This window comes from Haemaphysalis longicornis, unplaced genomic scaffold (genome assembly GCF_048455015.1).
Source record: "Haemaphysalis longicornis isolate Haplotype H1 unplaced genomic scaffold, Haemaphysalis longicornis Haplotype H1 scaffold_14, whole genome shotgun sequence".
NCBI lineage: Eukaryota > Metazoa > Arthropoda > Arachnida > Ixodida > Ixodidae > Haemaphysalis > Haemaphysalis longicornis.
The window spans coordinates 32,388,297-32,409,273 of NW_027526245.1; the positions used below are offsets into that span (position 1 = coordinate 32,388,297).

The following is a 20,977-nucleotide window of genomic DNA, read 5'->3' on the forward strand; positions in this document are numbered from 1 at the left end:
TCTGCCCCCGCTGCGGTGAAAGGGCCACGGTCCAGCACCAAATGTGGGCTTGTGCAGAGGACCCATTCCCTTCCATTAATTCCCCTGACCAGTGGATGGAGGCGTTGGGCCGCTCGGACCCCCAGCTCCAGAAGGAGCTCGTGACTCGAGCGGCTGAAGTTGTCGCAACCCTCAGGGTTGCGGCCACCGCGCCCTAATCCACTATGCAAATAAAAGTTATTTCTCTCTCTCTATCTCTCTCTCCCGCACGCAGCTGTTACCCACGTTTGGCCTGCCCGATATCACGCTCCGTCTGCGGACACTTGCCCCTTCTGTGTGCTTCCTGCGCCAGAAGCTTACGTTTTGCTGCGGACTTGCGCAAGCTTTAGAGACGCCCGAATGCAACACCCCCGTGTCACACGGCTCCTTCCTGGCAGACCCCCAGATTCAAGCGCTGGATATGGGGGCCCCAGGAGCGGTCTCTTCTTGGATTTTTGCGCTTTACGGGTGCAGTCTTCTACATATAAAAACTTTTTCTTATGCCGTACGTAGGGCAATATTTCGTAAAAAAATAATGAAAAAAAACAGAGTCGTCTGGACACTTTGGCCTATACCAATATATATAGTTCATATCACGAGCTAGCTGCAGCACTGTGGAGGCTACATTGTTATCAATAGTGCGCCCACTGAGGGCGCCTAATCCGCCGTGAAGGATTTCTAGGGACCATAGTGAAGGGGGTCCTGAAAGGACACTCCCTTCTCACCTCTCGGCAAGCGGCACCGCACGGCCCCGGTTCCTTTTGTCGCTTCCTTCGCGGTGAGTTAGGCGCCCAGAGGGGGACAACAATGTAGCCTCCACAGTGCTGCAGCGTTGGTCTATACAAAGGGTTCTTGGCCACGATTATCATCATAATCAACAGCAGTCAGTTCTCAATGTGATTAAAACTTAATTTTGGAGGTTTCTGGTAAATTTACTCAACCAACGTTGCCAAATTCTTTGCGGGTCAGGAAATGCTGCTTGCGTCCCAGGGAGCTAGCAGAATTCCTTTGCCACTCGATGCACGTGGCTGGAGGGAGCATGAAAGTGCAGTGCAGCGACGTGCGAACTCAGCGAGCGTGGGCACCAACGTTACTAGATTATTACCTAGATAATTACCTAAGGTTAACTATCTAGTAACGTTGGTGGGCACCCTTAGTCGCGTGCTCAGCTGGCTCAGCGAGCTCACGCTCCGCGCGCCGCACTGATGATGATGGTACTGCAAACTAAAATTTGTTCGCACGTCGCGTGCAAATAGAGACCCCCCTGTTCTGTGGAGACCCGTCGCGTGCAAATAGGGATTCTCCATGGCAGCTGGCCGTGCTTGTGATCAAGTTATCATCATTTCTCCATGCATTAGCCATTTTTTATGGCTGTTCGTGGCTTGTGTCCTCTTGTGCGCTCGTTTTCCATTGACGATCCCTAGGAACACGGAGGAAAGAAAACGCCTAGGAATGACTGGGTCATGCGGCGCGCGGAGCGTGAGCTCGCTGAGCCAGCTGAGCACGCGACTGGACGTGCCCACGCTCGCTGAGCACGCGACTCGACGTGCCCACGCTCCATTCGTCTTCCTCGAGCAGCTGCTGTGGCACGGCGAAGCCTGTGGGCCTGTTCGGAATCTTCTGCGCTTCGTGGCCTCGAACCCTGCCCCCGCAAAAGTGAGTGCCGCCTGTGCTGCCTGTCGCTGCCCGCGTGTCCGACGTGGGGGCGAGGTCGCACACCGTCTAGATCGTTCGCCGTCGCGTTGCTTGTTGCGGAATTCTGATCGGCCATTGGAAGTTCGTGTGTTGACTATTCCATTTTGGGTTGAACCTGCGCAGGGTGAACATGATGCTGGCCGTGAGGAGGAAGAAGCCCAAGTACAGGCTGCCCGGCAGCGCCTTCGGCAACAGCCAGACGTCGTGAGTACAGCCTCCGATTCCTGGACAGCCCTGGGGGCTGTCACGCTCGCGCAGGGGGGCAACTACGTGTTCGCGCCTAGCAGTGTTCGTGCCTGAGATTTTAGATTGGGGATGCATTCAGGCTTTGCTGTTTCGTTCTGTCCTGTCGCTCGGTCGACGGTCTGTAGCCAAGGCGGCTAGAAGGGGGGTATGAAATGCGGAGTTCCCTTGCCCGCAGAGGTCGCACTTGGTGGGCTTGCCGCCAGGGGGGGATAGGGCGCTTCGCCTCCTGTTTTTTCAATGACAAACGCATCAACCCCGATCGCCCATCAAGACCCTGTCCTGCGACTCATGCTGCTTTTCCCCAGTTGAGAGCCTTTACGCAGCCTTAGTCACGTGACCAGTTGAGCTTGAGGTTACGCCTGGTGGAAAGCTGCAACGGAGGCATAACGTGCTCTGCTGCAGCGCTCATTTTTCTCTTTCTGACCAGAGAGCCGCTACTTCAGCGGTCTCAAGCGTCGGTTGCCTTGCCAACCAGGCACAAGCCGCTCTCGAATTTAGTTACGGTTGGGTGATCGTGGTTGATCTCGGGGCTTCACCTTACGACATGTGGGCACTGCAGGCGTACCACTCGCCCCATTGGGAAGTGGGCGATGTATATGGCATTGCAAAATACAGGAGGCTGTAGTTTTTTCAATGACAAGTGCATCATCCCCGATTGCCTGCGACTCCTGCCGTTTTTCCCCTTTACGGAGGTTGTCACGTGATCAGCTGAGCTTGAAGTGACGCCTGGTGGAAAGCGGCAACGTAGGCATAATAATATGCTCTGCTGCCCGCAGCGCATACTTTTCTCTATCTGGACAGAGTGCTGTTACTTCGGCGGTCTCGAGCATCAGCTGCTTTGCCAACCAGGCACAGCTGCCCTTGAAATCACAGGTGGCTGGTTGGGTGAGGCTTGTAAGAGAAACAGGCGTCCCCAGCACTCCCACACACACAAAGGTGGTGCTTTGTAGCCAGTTGTGACAGAGGCTACACAAAATGTACCGAGAAGGTATCCATGTTCTGCAGTCCGTTTGGCTAAAAACAGATTTAGAGCGCCATTCCGAGGGCTGAAGTCTATTCACATGGTAGCGCATTTTACGGAACAGGCTGTGAGGCATGTGTAGATGCTTGCCTAGCCCTGTAGATGTGGTGGCAGGAGTTTGCTAGGAAGGGGACATGGGAGAAATGCTGCACCCGTCGGCATCTACTCTACTGTGTGTTTTAAGCTGTTACAGATAGGTTGATTCCTGCTTTAGTACGATGTCGCATTGGAGTCGGAGCAACCAACCGATGCTGCACGTTTAGTCATGATGATGCACAGTTAACATGACCATGTTTATATTATGAAATTTATGGGGAAAGTCTACTCATAGGCATGTTGTGAAGAGTGACCAGTGCAACTTTATCGTTTTTTTTATAACGTCTGTACTCGCAAGATGGACACGCCCAAAAAATTTCGGGGATCGTTAGATGTGAAGCTGATGGCCAGTGTTTCCTGGGTCTGCCTTGTACCATAAGTATACGGGTTGTCGAGGATGTGAATGTTTGACCTGTGCCATGTGGCTTCGACGGTAAATTCCTTTTCCAAAACAGTTGCTCTAGAACCAGGATACTAGTGGAATAAGGTTAGACACCCCAAAAGCCATCTTGCTTCGACAAATGGTGAAACAAATGGGATAACCTTGCAGGAGAGGGGTGTACATGCACTTAGGGGTGTACGTGAAGTTTTGTTGGGATCAAGTGTACAGCCATCACAATTGGAACTTAGGAGCTGTGGTTGAACTGCACAAGAGCGTCGTGTAGCTGCACCAGCGGTGAGCAAAAGTAGGCACCCATTCTCACAGGCCGTTCCATTGGTCCATCCATACCTCCAACCCTATTTCTCATACTGTGGCTCCAAATATGCTTCGGCTGGTATGCTGGCGTCGGCAGCGATGCTGATACGTAGTAGACATTTCTGGCATCTCGTACACACTTCAGAGCGGATGGCCTAGAGAAGCTGTGCGGTCAATGGTACCTGAGTGAGGCCTTTCTCTTGCTCGTTTTTATGTGTGAAACATTATTTTGTGATCGTTTGATTTTAGCACTGCGACCAACCAATAATTTTTGTTGCACACAAACCGGGCTGCTTGCTGCACAAACTTGTATTTGATGAAGCTCATTATGTTATAAATCAGTTTCAAGCTGGCATTTAGTAGGATTTTTTAAAATCCATGGCCACCAAAAGAAAAATAAACTTGTAGGTTTGCTTTTCAAACTAGCCAGTCATCTATTTTTCAGCTGCAGTTGTCGATGGGTCCATGCAGAAGTCAGCATGTTTTTGATGATGAGTTTATTTTCTAGGGTCATCACAAGTTAAGTGTTATTTGACTTCACGTATGCTAAACTATGCCAGATAAGTAATGAACATCTCGCGTGTTTATCTCATTCTCAGCCTGACCGGACATTGCCTGCCGGTCAGTGTACTGGGCCTGTTTGGTGTGATATACAGTCGAAAAGTGTAACAAAAAACAAAACTGCACAATAAAGGTAAATCAGAAGCAATGTCAACAAATGTCCCCTGCAGTGCAGGCAGTTAATGTGAGCATTCAAATTTCGTTTATTATATGTATATGCAAGCTTCAGGCATTGATAGCTAGCTCTAAGCACAATGCTGACAGCAACATTGAGGGTTCATCAAATATTGGTGTGATGAAAAAAAAATTGCTGGCTTCAGATGCGCTGCTCCTTCAGCAGCTCACAAGAACTGGATGCATGTGAGAGGCACTGCCAGATTTGTGCCTGCTATTAGCACCGTCGCCGTGACCAGCATGTGGTGGACGTTGCTTGTGGCTGTGGCAAGTAGAACAGGTTGAGAGGTATTCAAGTGGACACGTAGATGCCATGCTATGACTGCACCCTTAGAAATGGTGTCACCATGGCCAAAGATCCAGCGGAAGTGCTGGTGGCACTGTGAAAGGGAGGACATGTGTGTTTGCTGACCTGAGAGGCCTAATGTTACGCTTTGAGGTCTCTTCAAACGCTGCCTGCAGGTCGATGTGCAAGATTGGGAGGCTGTCAGGCTTAACATCAGGACTGGCACACATTTGGTGCAAACGTAGGCCTAACGAGGGCAGTTAGTTGGTGGGTGCTTATAGAAGGGATAGTAAATATTAAAGGGGCCCTTTTTTACCCTGCAAATCGACTTCAAAAAAAAAAAGGCTTTAAGCCCCATTCATTTATTTTATATTCGCATTAAACCTGCCATAGCCTTGCTGGAGCAAGTATTGTTCCCCACTTTTTGTTTTTTCTTATGGGTTAGGGGTGAACACGAAATTTTTAAAGTTACTCCAACATCCTTAGCCACACAATCGTGGATATCTTCTGCAACTCACGTCAAGTTTGCAAAGAGTGGCATATACCTGCAAAAGTGTATCGCACAACTCTTTACAAAACTGGTAATCAGCTTGGCAAGTTTAGTCAGAGTGCGATCACTGAGGTCGTAGGTTGGGCACCAGAAATTTGTGCATGCACTCTGAATCCTGTTTGAAGCCGCCTGGAGAAGGGTTACTACCCACATAGTACCTCTAATGCATAATGTGTTGCAAGCAGGAACATACGCTGTTTTCCCATGATATTCCAGGACCAGTGCAGCAGCCAAACCATTATCCCAGTTTTTTTTTTCTGCTTTTGAGAGATGCCTTTCCTTAACCTGCTCAGAAAGTTTGAGCGATAAACAGAGGAGCACAGACACAGTGCTGTTTTTGTGTGCTCTTTTGTCTTGTATTTTTTGCACTGTTTGTTGCACTGATATGTACGCACTTACGTCTGTGTTGCTGCTAAGAAAGTGTTTACATGTTTGAATCCTAATTCTTGTATTGGTGATTATTTGGGCGTTTTATTTTGCCAAGACACAGTGGATATTTTTATGGCAGCCTGACGTCCTTGTGGCCAATATTCCTTCCAGGACATTGCAGCCAGCCTCTGGAAGGTTTCATTGCAAATGGGTCTGAAAGCGCCTAAAAGATGACAAAAACGAAAAGACACTACGAGTGGTTGCTGTCTTCTTTCGTTTTTGTCCTTGGCTTTTGAGTGCTTTCGGTCCCATTGACGCATCACCAATAGTCCAAATGTTGGCCCTGTTTAACGTCTTCGCGAGTCTAAATTAAAGGGTTTACGGGTGCCGAAGCAACGCTTTGGCAGGCGGTTGCTGTAGTCATACGCTTAATGTTGATTTTGACATGGGAATCTTTGGAAACGATTTCTTTATACTCTCTAAGAAGTGCAAAAAATGGGGCACACAGCTGGCACATAAGTTCACGTCATCAAAAGCTAATCTGCTGTGAGGCTGGCATCACTGGACAGGACCGTTCATTATGCTGGTTTTGTGCTGGTGTGTGGAGGTCTCACTTTAGGCATCTCTGCTTTCCTGATTAAGGACTAGCTGTGTGGTGGAACCAACATTTTACACACAACATACGGGTGTGTAAGTTGTTTGTTTCCTTCGTACGTCGAGAAAAATTCTGCATGCACTTGTTTACGTGGCGGAGCATGAAAGGGTTTGAGTTGAGGCCAGTAACCACAATGGCTGTGGGATAGCTACTGCTTCAACAAGATTGTGGGTGAATGAAGGGGTTCTGTGTGTCCGGGACTGCATTGGCCAAGTTGTATTTGCTTGGAGCCCCCAAAGGGCTTCGAATAGTAATTTGCACTACCCATTCTTGGCACTGACAAAAACAAAGGTGGTGAATTAGATTTTTCTGGCCAGAATTGTGGAAAGAAGCAAACCAGCGACACCTAGGAGACATAGAGGAACAAAGCAGGTTGCGTTAGAGTGGCACTTTGGGTGGGTAAAGGGAAAGGCTGCTGTTTGACTGTGCACCCCACGGGATGGTGCATGAAGACGGTGGACAGGGCAGGTTGCTCAAGGAGGAAGCAGCCATACTTTCACGAAGGCTGTGCTCGCAAATCCATCAGAGGCGTCAGTTGCTCTGGGTGGCATTCCAGGGCAGTGTCTGAGGGCGCAGCTCTAGAATCTTGCGCGCTGCACTGCCTCTTTCTAGGCCCCAGTGTGTGTGGCATGCACCCTACTGGTTTCACGCCCAACGTGTTGGTTCTGTTCATTGAGCCGAATTTCGTCTTCCTTGTTTTGTCTGCTGCATGCCACTTCTCTTCCTGCTGCAGCGTGCCTGCAAACACCCGCCTTGCTTTACTGTGCAGGAAAAATGGGCGTGACATCTTGGATTTGGTGGTTGAAGCTACTCGCAATTTGCCCGTTTGGAATGGGTGAGTGAGGGTCCACGTGACCTGCGCTTTTTCTTGTTTTGTTAGGATGGTGTGTTTTCGTAGAGGTGTAAAAAATCATTAGCAGTTCATGTTTTTTCATCTTTGTGCATGCACAAGTTAACCCTAACCTAACCCAACCCAACCCGACCTTATGTTTTGTTAAGGCAAGTCTATTCTCTGGAATATTGCAGCCAACACCTCATTTTGCCGAATTTCTGTTGCGGTTTTGCCTTTTTTTTTCCAGAGAAATAGCGAGAGGATTAACTTTGCTTTGCAGGATCTGTCATGTTAACCTGTACTTCAAAATTAAATACCTTCCAACTACCACTTTCTTGCCGTAGTTAATCATCCTGTACAATTGTGTCTCAAAAGTAGCCACTGTGGCCTTGTGGAATGCATGGTGTATTGCAGAAAGTTCTTCTGGTGTGTACATCGTATATAGCAGCTGTTGTCCTGTGGGGAGTGGGACATTTGGCACCCCGCAGATGAGCTTTGACGATTGTGCACCCCCTTGCCAAATGTTGTCACCGGTGTGCAGCCGTGTGCAATGACACTTCCAATCGCACTGCGTGGGTGGGCTCGCTGTTCATGGATACTGAGTGATGCATTTGGGCCGGGGCTGTTATTCTGCTCCGCTTGAATCGTTACTTGGCCAGGTTAGTGGAAACGTCCGTGGGAGCCACCCACAAAGCGCTCTGGTCCACGAAACGCATCCCAACATACGTAGCCCTTGGTGCTCCATCAATGCCCATTGGCTGCAACATGTTCCGTAGCATGTGCAGAAGAAAAAAATCAAACAAAAGATTGCGTTTCCCTTAATTCTCACCCGCAGTCTGTTTGCCTCAGTTGCCGTGGAGGTAGTGCCCCAGCAACAGCAAGAATAGGGATCCTGCAGTGGGTAGGTGCAGCGAGTCCGATCTGAAGGTGATGGGTTCAGCATCAGCAGAATGCTTGTGTAAACTTAGCTGCAAGAAATGCTTTTGCAATCTCAGCTCATTCGAATAGGCATAGGCATCTGCTTTTTTTTATCCACACCCCTGCTTTGACCACCCCACTTTTCTGTTAGCTGCTCTCTGCGACTTCCCAAGTTCTTCAACAAAGCTTGCATGGCTGCTGTTGGAAAAAAATCTCAGTCCATCACCACTGACGAAACGTGGTGAGGGGCGAAGCACGCAGTGTGTGAGTGCATTCTTGGTGCCTTTTGGCCCATGGAGATTGAACCATTAAGGGTTGGAGGTACACAGCTTTGCCGCAAAAGTCTTGCGTCTTTGGAGCACAAAGCGTTCCGGCGTGAGTCATAAACGATTGTACCGGTCTGTTCTTTTAGTACGAATTACGTTCTAGCGTGCGACGTTGCAATAAGATTGTCCCGGTGTTTTAGAACCGTGACTGCATCAGGTGATGACAACAGGAGAGGCGGACAGCCCAAACCCCTAAAAATGTTCCAGGTTGAGGTTCATTGAGATCCGCAACTAGAGAATAGCACACCCAGAGTGCAGGAAAGAGCGCCACTTCAGAGTCCACAAAGCTTTGTCGAGTGCTTTGCCGTGTGTTTCAGGAAGGACCTGAAAGAAAACAAGGCTGCCACCGAGGCTGTTGAGAATGGATGTGACCCCATCTGGTGAGCAGCCTGTCAGTCACTCACCCGTCTGCATGCCTTTCTCTTTACGCGTGCCACCCACTTTCTCACACGCCAACATTCAGGTCAGAATAAAAGCAGAGATAAACCAGGTACTAAAAGCAGATAGGTTTGGTGAAATGACCAGTTCAAAGAAGCATGGGGTGCTCTCAGAAAGTACCATAATTACCCAATTCTAACGTGCCCCCGATTTTAACGCGCACCCGATTTTCCTGGCAAAAAAACCGAAAAAACTTGCACCTCCGATTGTAACGCGCACGGAACTTTGTGAGCAAGAAAAACGAATGCGAGAGAAAAGGGTGATTTATTTCCCGAAGTAATCTCACTCCTCGTCGCTCTCTGCTGACCACAACATCTCGTCCTCGATGCCGTCAAGCGTGTTCGCGATGACACACTTCTGAACGAACGTTCAACCATGGTCGATGGGATCGTGGCCCACACCTCGCACGCCCATCCCGCGAGCCTCTCCAGAGGCGCACGCTTCAGCCGACCGTTAGTTTTTAACGCGTGAGAGCCGCTGCTGCCATTGCTGTTATCAAGCGCGCAAGTGGAACAATTTGGCAATTTGTGTGAACGCCGATAGAAAAGCCTAGGCGCCTATGCTTCCTGCGTCCTAAAAATCGTTGCTAAAAGCTTTGGTGCCATCTAGAGATGGCGATAGCGATGGGTGGGATGAAATTTCCACTGTTTCGGCAGTTTAGGTTTCGTATTCGTTTCTAACGCGCATGCGATTTTTCGACCTATTTTTCTGGAAAAAAAGTGCGCGTTAGAATCGGGTAAGTACGGTACCCAACAAGTGGCAATGTTATGGGCTGAAGGTAGGCAGATGTGGTGCGTGGCAAACATGGATAGTGGGAACAAATCTTTCCGCTATTAGCTTTTACGCTGACGCAAACAGGGTACAGAAAAGAATACACACACTTTTTTGTCGACACTGGGGAGCGGTATTTGGTAAGGTCTCTTGATTGTACAACACGTTTCATACAACAGAAACGCAACTGTTATCGAAATGAAGGTCGGAAACCTCTCCAGAATAAGAAAACGGAATGGAGGGTTAGTACTGCGTACAGAAAAAATAAACGATATTAGTTCATACCACAAGCTACAAGCAGCACTGTGGAGGCTACATTGTCAACAGTCCGCCCACTCAGGGCACCCAACTCACCGTGAAGGAAGTGACAAAAAGTGCCGGGGCCTTGCGGTTTTACCTCCCGAGAGGGGAGAGGGAAATGTCCTTTTAGGGCCCCCTTCATGTTGAGTTAGGGGTGCTCAGTGCGCAGACTGCTGACAACAATGTGGCCTCCACAGTGCTGATTCTAGCTTGTGGTATGAACTATAGACATGGCACTTTCGACCTGTGGTAAAACAGCTCCAGGGGCCAATTACTGACATGATTAGACTTAATGTTAATGGAAACACAAAGGAAACAACATTTATACAAGATATGGAAAGCTAGACAAATTCCTTTATTGGCAAGAGGCAATAGTTGTTCCAGTTTTGAAAGGTCGAAAAGGAACATTTCAGCCAGCAGCTGTAGGCCTGTTGCGCTTACCAGCTGCTTGTGCAAACTGTGAAAGAAAATGATTGACAAGTCATGAAAGTCTTGTTTGTTGCCTTCGAGAACTGTGCAGGAGGTGCATTCGTGCATAAGCAACACCACATGTTTTCTTGAACTTCATTGGAAAGTTTACGTGCAGCATTACATTATGGAGTTCTGCTTGATCTTATTCCAATAGCTGGCAGTGGGAGTGTACTCATTACCAATGAGAATTATCTCACCCACAGGACATTCCAAGTTGGCTGGGCAGTGTTTTACACTCAAAAACACAGTGGACCTCACTTGTGGGAGTGGTTGCACACACTATGTTGTTATGGTGACTTCTGTAAGCATGTTTTGTGTCACTCTTTTGCACTGTCTACATGAAGAGGTCAAAATTGCGTAGGAGCGTGTGGCCGTCTATACAGCCAGTGCATCCTGCTGAAATCCACCGACATTACCGTCGTGATTGGTGGATAGTGAATTGCTGAGGCACTCTTCTACTGGTTTCAAACTAGACATCTCACCATTAAAGGAGCCATGAAGACAACACACGTTTGGTTCATTCAAAAGACGGCCTCGTTAGAATCATACTGACACCAGTTTTAACGTAAACTTCACTCGAATAAGCTATATAATTAGGAAAAAAGGGAATTGCCATGCGACCCATTAGCTCATTTCCCACAACAGAACCTATGATATCATACCAGCCTGTTCTGCGATTGGTGTCGCCGGCAAAACAAACGCAAATTAGGCTGAGCTGGCAGAACGAGCTATTTGTGCGTAAATTTAGGGCACGTTCTTTTTAAAGCAATAAGAATGGTGGGACAAACAGTGGTACTTACGAAAGCACATGTAAACATAGAAGTACTGATGCACACTGCTGTTGGTACTGCACGCACTATGCTTGGTTTAGCTGCACAGCACTGCCAGGCTTTGGGGTTGTCTCAGACGACAGTGGCCGATTGACGCAAGAAACGGTGTCTTCCGTGACCATATTTGTCGAGCGAGCACCATGTTTCACGAAACGATTTTCTCCCAGGACAAAAACAAGCCAGGTTTAAATATGGTCAAAAACAAACCAAAGGCAGAAAATGGCTTGCCACGGTATGCTGGCGCCATCTAGGTTCAGTAATGTAAACAAACACTCATACGTAGGTCGTACAGGGTGGAAACACCCTTTGAATGGTCCCGTGCTGCTGCAATTGGGTCAACGTGCTCAACAAGTTGTTCTTTTCGTTTCCCACGAGACCCAACAACGCGAAACAGATATGATGATTCAAACTTCGCCAGTAAACCGCGTTGCGGCGATAATTTTAGTGCGGTTTTGATACAATGACTTGCTTCGGCGGCGAGCGAGTGACCCAAAATGGCAGCGCCAGCATTACATGTCTCCACCCTGTACGGCAGACGCGTGAATCAAGGGACCCTAGGCTGCAGAGCGGTCAGTCCTGTGATGTCATTGCAGACACGAAAAGACACGATTTAGCGGGAAAATCAAAATTTTAACTTAAATTGATTAATTTCTCAGTGAATAAAGCATAGTTTGTATCTGGACAAGCACTGGGGGCACTATAAAACACGAAATCTTTCGAATAAAACAAACTTTTAGTTTGTCTTCATGGCTCCTTTAAGCTTTTCTAAAGCACTGCTACTCACCCATTGTATTCGCTACGCTGCAAGTGTGAAGTAATGATTCCGAGTTGGTGGCAGCATCTCTGAACGACGGCATAAATTCACAGACACGAGGAAAAGACGACAGGACAACCTGTTGGCTTCCTGTTGTCGTCCTCCTCGTGTCTGTGTATGTTCGCTGCCATTCAGAGATGCTTAACCAGTACCAACTTGGCAAAATGTCGACCCTTCTTAGTGTCAGTAGCTGGAAAATTTGTAGTATTGGCCATGGCTTGCAAGTTTTTCTGCTTTCACTGTTTGCTATATCAAACTAAACTGTGCGTTTCCCCTTAACTTTTTCAAGTGGGGAATCTGCTGAGCTCATTTTATAGAGGGTTTCGTGGTAAGCAGGCTTGGCAAGCAGCAATGGCAAGTTGCAGCCCCTTCGTCACTGCGTATGAGTGAATAATAAAGGGGTTCATTTGACCGACATCTTGTGCTGCCTCTCGCTGCTTACTACTGTTAGTTTCTTGCCGACTTCTCTTGAGCTGACTTCTTGTGCCACATTTCCCTTGCTGTGCAGTGTGAAGGAGGATGATGTGGTTAGTGCTCCTGAGACCCTAACCGAAGAGGACACCCAAGACATTGTGAGGTAAAGCACCCATTTTGGTATCCTTCATGGTCCATCAATCGCAGCGGTGGAGGGTTCCAACTGGTTGTTGTACAGTGCTCAGAAACCTTTCATGCGGTCTCAGTCTGTCTGGAAGCATTCTCGAGGGGTCTCCCTAAGGGATGTGCAGTGCTGCTACTTTCCCTGTTTTTAAGTTAGCACCTTTGCACTAGGCTCGGTGGCCGCGTAAAGGTTGTGTGGCCTAGTTGTGAGATCTTAGCACACAGTTTGTCGTCCTCTCAGTGTGTTCAGCTTTGCCTGGGCAACTTGCATTTGTGTTGACTGCAATGCAAATTTTACCACTGTGCCGGTAAAACGAATGGGAGTGCAGTCTCTTCAGACAATGTCGTGATCAAATGACTAGTCGTTGTCATGGGATGGACGTGTACCTAGTCAACAACTAAGAGTGTGAAACACCCACGATGTTTCAGGGGTAAAAAAAACTATGTGGGAGAAATCTTTGCACAGTGGTGCACAGCTTGGCTGTGAACTGCTGCCTATTTTTCTGCACTGACGAAAAAGATCACTTCTTTTTCCACGGTATAATTGAGTGAAGATCGTTTCCACGGTATAATTGAGTGAAATGGGCCACACGCTCTTAGAGGTGCAGCTGTGTGTGTTTCAAATTCAAAAACATCGGGCAGATCTTTTTTCTTGTCACAGTGCATCGCGGTGAGATGGCGAGCTGCAAGAGTTATGTCGGGTGGCGGCTTGTTCAGGAGGCATTCTTTAGACAAGGCTTATTGCTTGGATCTCTAGGTTTTTAAGCTGAAGGCCCGTCTAGTTGCAAGAGGCATTGCAGCACCTGTAATTTTCCAAAGTCCCCGATGGCCTCTGTAGGGGTGGCGTTCTGTCGACCTCCCTCCTCGCGTCTTGCAGGCGTGTGCGTGAGCTCCTGCGCAAGCAGGGCCCCTCGCAGGAGAGCGAGCTGCTGGCCGTGCTGCGTCCGCAGCAGGTGCAGCGGCTGCGGGCCTCGTTCGACAGCCTGGCGGCCCTGGTGGAGCGGCTGCCCGGGTTCCACCACGTGTGCGAGGACCGCTACTCCTTCCTCTACTACCTCAGCCCCGAAGAGGACGACTGCTGCTGGGACGAGGGCCTGCTGCCGCCCCCCGAGGTGCGTGCACCGGGAAGGCTCTTCTTTTTGTTGTCCCGGTGACCGTCCGTCACGAAATCCAAACAGATAATCGAGGTATCGGGGAGAACACGTTCGACAGTGGTGACTCTGCGGCCACGATTTCTGTATGACGTCGATTGGCGGCCGTGGGCGCAATTGTAGTGGGGCCTGTAGTTCCTTTCGATTGTATCACTTGAGCGCTAAAGCACAGTTTATGCTGCGATGTTTTTAGGGCTGGCCCATAACATGTCACTGGGGTGGTGCGAAATGTGAGTCATTCAATATCTCTTGCGTCATTTTTTCAGTTAAACATCTTCGTGGCTGGAACGGAGCTGAATGAGCTCCCAAAGTCCTGTTCTTTCAAATAGAGCAAAGTTGTATTTTGTTTTCAGGGCCCCTTTGAGTGACCACTTCTCGCAGACATCACCGTTCTCTTGAGTGGTGCTTGTTTGTCAGTTGAGCTCCCACTGTGCGGAGGGGATTTTCAATCAGTTCTAACGGAAACTAAACACCGCTTCCAACTGTTGGCTGTAGTTGAATTGGACTGCAAAGCGTGGTGTGACTTGCAGGGGAGCTATGTGCGGTAGTGTCCCCTTGAACTGAATGGGTTGTGTGGGCACCTTCTGCACCCTTCAAATGACCCCAGTGGCAGGAGGAGTGGGGGTACATGCTGCTGTCGAGGAGTCACTGCCCTCATCACACACTTCTGTGGACTGCAAGCTGCAGATAAGACCTCAGGTCATTCATGGTGGAATGGAGTGCTTTAATAGCGGGTGTTAAGCCAGGACTTTTGGTTGGTGCACGTTGGTGTACAGTGCAAAGGGGCACGTACAATGAAATGGTGGTCGTGATTTCTGTGCCAGAGTAGTCCCTAAAGCTTCCAAGCGATGCACAAACGCTGCTTGAAAGGGGCTGCTTCGAGCCCTCTGCAACAACCCCTCTTTTGCGAAACCCTAGTACCGGGCCATACTGTTTATTTTGCCACACGGCTTGTGCAGCACGCGATTCAAAAGCTGCGGTTTTGTGAAACACCAAAGCTGTGTGAAAATGCCAGACACTCAAGAGCTGTGCACAAAGCTGATATGCTATTCACAGTGTCTGCTGGTGTGAATTCCCCTGAGGATATGCCAGATGATCCCGACCCTATCAGCAAGCTCAGGAAGGGCTCTTTATATATTTACATTGGACACTGACACTTTATTACTCTGCTGCAAATTAAAAACCACAAGCAATGCCTGAGCAACTGTTCTGAGGTGTCAATGTTAGGTGTTCCTGTGTGGTGGATGGATGTTCTACTGTACCAGGTTTTTGCACATTTCGTTGCATTGCAATGGCCTTGCGGTTTATTGGTAATAAATTGGTTCAGTGGGACAGCTGCCGCCCTTGGTTCTACGCATGCCCAGGCTTTGTTAACCAGCGTGAACCCGATGCAACCAGTTGGAATTCGGTGCGCTATTTCTCGTCACAGCTTTGCTGGCGGCTGGGTTTTTGCACATGGAGCCGAACAGTGGCCTCACGCTGAAGGAGCGAAACATGGATAGAAGTGCCTCATATCAAGTCCTATGTAGGCCTTTCACTGTAAGCAGAGCATATGCTGGTGGGTTTAAAGAAAAGCTATGCTTGCCCGGCCTGTCTGCTACGTTTCTTTCCTCAGAGCTCGGAACGTTTGGGAGGACGTCAGTGCCACAATTAGTGCATTCCAGGTAGGATTTGTGTGTCCTCATCCAATGACTGGTGTTGGTGTCTGTCACAATTTCCTTGCATCGATGAGCCAGCCTTTACCTGTGTACGTGTGAGACTTCTTAGTGCGGTCTCACCGATTCGTTCGTGCAGCACGGATCCCTTGTGGCCAAGGACTTGGACAAGGGGCCCGAGCAGGGTGGGGTGAAGGGCAGAAGAGATGCCTGCAGCCAGACGCCCTGCTCCAAGGTACCGTATTTACACGATTGTAGGTCGACCCTTTTTTTCAAATTTGACAATCCAATGTTGAGGGGGTCGACTTACAATCGAAGTTGAACTGTGTACTGCTAGTAACGCAAAAGAAACGAGGAATCGGGGGTGCTACGAGGTGGGGACACCTTTGCACCCTTGTTTCCATGGTTATGGTCGAAGCGTAGCAGTCTAATTTACCATTGCATACGTGCTGGTATCAATAAAGGTGATGCTGACTTTGAAAGTCGGCATTCCCGATCTGTACCCTTTGTCCACCGTACTCAGAGCGACTAATCTTCGGAAGTGTACTGAACAGTGTGATGTGATTGAGGCACGTCACCGCCGTGCATTAAATCAAGGGATTCGCTAATTAATCGTTTTATTAGAGACGAAACAAAACGCTTTTTGAATGCGAGTAACATACTCGTGACTAAAAGGAAATCGCGACCGGTTGCTTCTGTCAGCCGCCGTGTTGTTTGTTTTGGTATCGCACGGCAGTGGCCGCTGCTGGTTACTTCGATCGTGATCTTGGAGTGAATGTGTTCTCATAATTGCGAATAAAGCTTTTCGCTCAACCCACAACGCATGGTTATTCCACGTGCTTATACGAAAGGTTTTCCTTTTTAATATCTACTGCGTGCACCACGCGGAGCCAGCATGGTTCTTGAGGGAGCATCGATCATTGATGGAAGAGCTGCTGTATGGGGGGTATGGGTAGTTGAGGGAGGAGCGTCTCTTTCTGATAACTATTTTTAGACAGCACTTTTTTTTTGAGATGCAATTTTGGGGGGTCGACCTGCATTGAGTCGACTTACAATCGTGTAAATACGGTACTTCCTCTTTCCTGCCTGATGCATCCATTGTGGGGCCTAGAAAAGAGCCATGGAGTGCTGCTGCCACTTTCAGTGCAGAGCTGCACAGAGCTGGAAGCGGGGCCTTGGTGGAAGCAAGGAGTGTTGTTGCACAAATGCATGGCAATAATCCAGTGGAGAGACAGTGGGGACTGTGTAGACAGTGGCCTCTGGGCCTCAAAAGAAGCAGGATTGTAATCCCTTGTGAGGGGCCGTCCAGATTTATCTGATTGCAAGAGCAGCAGTCTGACAGGAGCATGCAGGCTGCGATTGTGTGTGCATGATTGCACCAGTTGCCCGTGCTTTGTGTATTGTTCACTCATTACCTGTTGTTGTGTTCCGTTTGCCCCAATTTCCTTCAAAGAGGAGTCCACTTGGAAGTAGAGCTAGCATTCAATCCCGTGCCTCATGGCTTCGAAGGTGCGGCACAGTGAGAGTTCTGGTTTGGTGGTGAGCCTGCACATGCGAGTTTCTTAGGCCGGCATAATATTTCGATGTGGCTGGGAGTCTTCAAGTTGCCTGGAAAGAATGCCTGTTTATTGTGTTCTCATCAGAGTAGAAGACACTGAAGGCAAGTTGAGCCAGCCATTGGATTTGGGATGCCAGTAGGGACATCTGGCGGGAAGAAAACACCCCCGACAGAGCACCGTGGGCATCGTCATGTGGGGGTCCCAGCTACGTCCGTTGGTATGCCTCTCGTTACTCCCATTGCCTTGTTGCAACGATTAGTGGTGCACTTTTCAAGGCACGTCCCCTCCCGTTGCCTGCATGGTGATTTGCTTGGTGGCCACTTCCTGTTTCTGCTGATGGTGGATGCAGTGCCAGTCAGCTCCTTGCTCACTTGCTTTCTTGCTCTCTTTCTTGGTCTGTTGGGTAAAGGTCCACTGCCAAGAGCCAACGTGTAGCTCCTTATTGCTCATAAATAAATTACCATTCCATATGATATCAAATGTAGCCAACCTTAAGACCAGCAGCAAACCTAGTGGATACAAGGGGATGGGCTGTACAGTTAGATTTCAAACTGTGAAACCTGTACACAACAAAAAGGAACTTTAGGGCACTAGGATAGGTGGTATTCTTGCGCATTAAGTTTTGAAAAATCAAATTTATACAGTAAACACTTCTTGATTATTAGTATGTTTGCACAGCTCCAGGTATCGGGTAGAATATGTCAGCTAAAACAGGAAGTACAGTGTTTTTATATTCAGTTGTCTTCAGCTACGTTATATGGGGTGTAAACTTTTTCCCCTCTACAGCTTTTTTGTATTGTGCGCAGATTTTTGGACTAGTGTGCCTTACACTTTACGAAGCGAAAAAGGACCGAAGAAAGAAAGGGGCGGAATGCTTGCACGTTCTCTTCTTTCCTTTTCTGTCCTCTTGAACGCCTTTCCTTTTTTCTTTTAAGCTGCCCGTTTCTTTGTTGCCCTGCCTCACTGACATGTTTGCACCCAAGCTGGGTGATCCCAGTGTGTCTGCTTTTCTGTGTGCCCTGTGAAGTGTTTTGGGGACAGCCGGTTCAGTGATTCCGTGCCCCTTGCAGCGCGCAGAGCTCGAGTGCGATGTGAAGGAGCGAGCCCGGGAAGTGGCTCAACTCGAGCAGCGGCTGGAAGCTGTGCGGCTGGACCAGGCGTGAGTGGTCTTCTTATGCAGGGCTCTGCCTCATGGGCGGCTGCTCTTGTGTCCACTGTAATCAAATACCTCAGACGTGCCTGCTTAGGTGAAAAAGGAAAGGTGTCTGGGAATGATACTGAAATGCGTTATTTTTGTTTTTAGAAAAAGTAATGTGCAAATATGCCATAATGTAGGCAATGACTTACTGGAGGTCCCTGCGGCTGTTCTTCTGATCGAAGCAAACACAACCTTATTCAATGGAACCATGAATGTTACAATATTTCTAACTTTTCAGCCGTTAAAAACAAAGCAAACAATGAAAAGATTCTACTGAAACCAAAACAAACCTTCAGGATGACTTGGTTTGTCTTGATGGAGGCGAAAAGCAAAAACGCCCGTGTGTACGAGATTTCGGCGCACGATAAAGATCCCCAGGTGGTCAAAATTAATCCGGAGCCCTCCACTACGGCGCGCCTCATCGCCTGCGTTGCGTCGGCGCGTTAAACCCCACAATCAATCAATCAACTTGGGTTGTCTGGCGGTTTCATCCTCCTGCGAGCTATGAAGCAAGTCACGAAATCAACAGCACGTGTCTTCCTACATTTTCTGTGCTCCTGTTGTATGGCACCCTCTGCATCTTTTTATTGAGTCATACTATAATGAAGCCTACAATTGCTTTTCCATTGTCTTCACATGCATATCAGCACAGTACAAGTGACGGTCTTGTTGCTAGGCTTGGAGATTTAGCCATCAATATTGTATGGGGGCTCATGTACCTTTTTTTGTTTCAACTAGATGTCAAACTTTCATATACAAACATCTGGTCTGTTGCACGGACATTGTTAAAGTCCAATCCTACCACTTAATGCATGCATTTAACAGTGCTAGTCTTTGGCAAACAAAAAGTTCTCACTTCTACTAATTCGCACTTATTTTTAGTTGTTTCAAGCTGCCTTTGTTTCATGACCATTGTAAATTAGAAATGCACACTGCAAACATACGGAAGGAAAGGTTGTCTACAGAGTCCACTGGAGATGTGCTAAAGTGGACTTGCTAAACTGGTCTGTTAATCCAAAATGTATGTTCTAACAGAATGTGCAGTAAAAGAAGTTTAACCAGTGACACAGGTAGGATTACAGACATCAAGTCTTCGCTGATTAATTTAATAATGAACAAGCTAAATTGTACAGGTAGTTAGCTATGGAGTTGCAAGTACATATGTCGATGCCAAAATAGAAATACTAGTAATATTTGTAGCGTACTTTTGCCACACTTCGAAATCGTGCTCAGAAGCGGCTTGTGTACTGGCTAGAGGGGAGCGGGGACGGTCTGATCGGGCGGGTCGTCTCCCTCCCTGGTTGTGTTGCAGCCGCAAACGGGAAGCGCTTCGTTTCAAGATCGAGCAACACAGGATCCTACAGGTGACCTTGCCACCGATGCCAACGTTTTGCGAGGTGGGTGTGCGCTCCCTCTTCCACTTCCACTAAACCAAGCCTGAGCAAGGGGCCCAGATTTTTCTGCCCAAGCCATTTGAGGTCATTGGTGGTCGGTCCGGTGACACGGCACTGCTTCACAAAGCTCTGTTTCGGGTAACATTTTACCCTAGCTGCAGGTAGAGCTGTCTCATTCTGCATTCAGTTTTGATCAAATGTTCTGCTCCGATATTGAAGTACATTTGGAGGAATAATGCTGCTCAACGCGAGAGCCGTGGCCGATAACCAGCCCATACATGACAGCCAGCAGCAAAAGTGACCAGGTTTGACTGCATAACTGCCTGCACACTGGCGATGCTGGCTGTCAGGTTCAGTGGGCAAGTTTGCATGTATATTTTCTGCACCTCCCAGGTACCGCCTTGACACTAGCCTGGTTGGCCAGGTCTGCCTACTTGGCAGTGACTTCACTGTATTCCTGGCGTCTCCATTCTGGGCATGAAAAAATGAAAGCGAAACAGCCAGCTCGGCTGCTAAGCAAACAAAGCACTGTTGGGTCACTCTGGTGTGTCAGGAGCCAAAAAGTTGTTGCACTCAGCACAAGTCACGGTTTGATTTGTGGCCACAGCGGTCATCTTTCTGTTGAGGGTGGAAAACGGGGATGTCAAGGTTTAGGTGCATGATAATTCCCAGGTGGTCTGCATTTATCAGCAGTCATTTACTAGAACACATCTATTATTCCTGGTGTGACTGGGGAGGATAAAGTCTTCATTTGGATGGAGCTGTTTTTATCAAAGAGCGAACACAAGGCAAAATGGCTGCAAAAGATCTGGTCTTGCAGTTAATAATAAAGCTCATTGTTAGCCACCGCCATGTTGTTCATTCCCTCCTCTGCTTGTGCATGCTGCGTTCTGTTCAAACTGTAACCAGATAACTTCTTGACACAAAGTGGTACTCAGTTTTTGTGTTTTCTAAGTTTACAGCACAAATGTGATCCAGTTGCAACAGGTGTGTGGGCAGTTGTGTTCGCAGCTGCAGTTTATACCCCTGCCCAACTTAGAAATGCCACTGCGCTAATCATAATCAGGACTTCCATAGTCAATACGAAAATTTAAGGGAAGGAGACAGCACAGTGTATTTTTATGCCCGTCCTCGGGCTCTGCAGCTGCTATTGGGTGTTTGTTATGCACAGAAAACGTGTGCTGCATAACCGTAAAGTTTGCTTTTGTACATGCGGTTGAACCTGAAATGGTTCATATTGAAGGTGGACCAGTAAAGTTTGGTCCTTTGGATGGCTTTTAAAGAAACTTTAGGAGAGGCACTGACAGTGAAAAATACAGCTGGTTACTGGATTACCCTATGATGTGCAGGTAAGC

The 20,977-nt window shown here is 48.2% G+C and overlaps 1 protein-coding gene across 2 annotated transcripts in view; it reads left to right on the top strand.

The window, feature by feature from the left end:
- The first annotated feature begins 1,314 nt into the window (after positions 1-1,314).
- The window catches only part of LOC144165232 (uncharacterized), a 28,846-nt gene continuing 9,183 nt past the window's right edge, over positions 1,315-20,977 (top strand). The window contains exons 1-9 of one of the 2 annotated variants that reach the window (XM_077695352.1): positions 1,315-1,674; positions 1,837-1,917; positions 7,138-7,203; positions 8,762-8,824; positions 12,577-12,645; positions 13,543-13,777; positions 15,611-15,706; positions 18,101-18,189; positions 19,541-19,625. In XM_077695352.1, coding sequence (XP_077551478.1) covers positions 1,844-1,917; positions 7,138-7,203; positions 8,762-8,824; positions 12,577-12,645; positions 13,543-13,777; positions 15,611-15,706; positions 18,101-18,189; positions 19,541-19,625 — 777 coding nt within the window. In that variant the 5' untranslated portion in view covers positions 1,315-1,674; positions 1,837-1,843. The remainder of the gene's footprint in view (positions 1,675-1,836; positions 1,918-7,137; positions 7,204-8,761; positions 8,825-12,576; positions 12,646-13,542; positions 13,778-15,610; positions 15,707-18,100; positions 18,190-19,540; positions 19,626-20,977) is intronic. The other variant, XM_077695353.1, reaches the window with a different exon arrangement.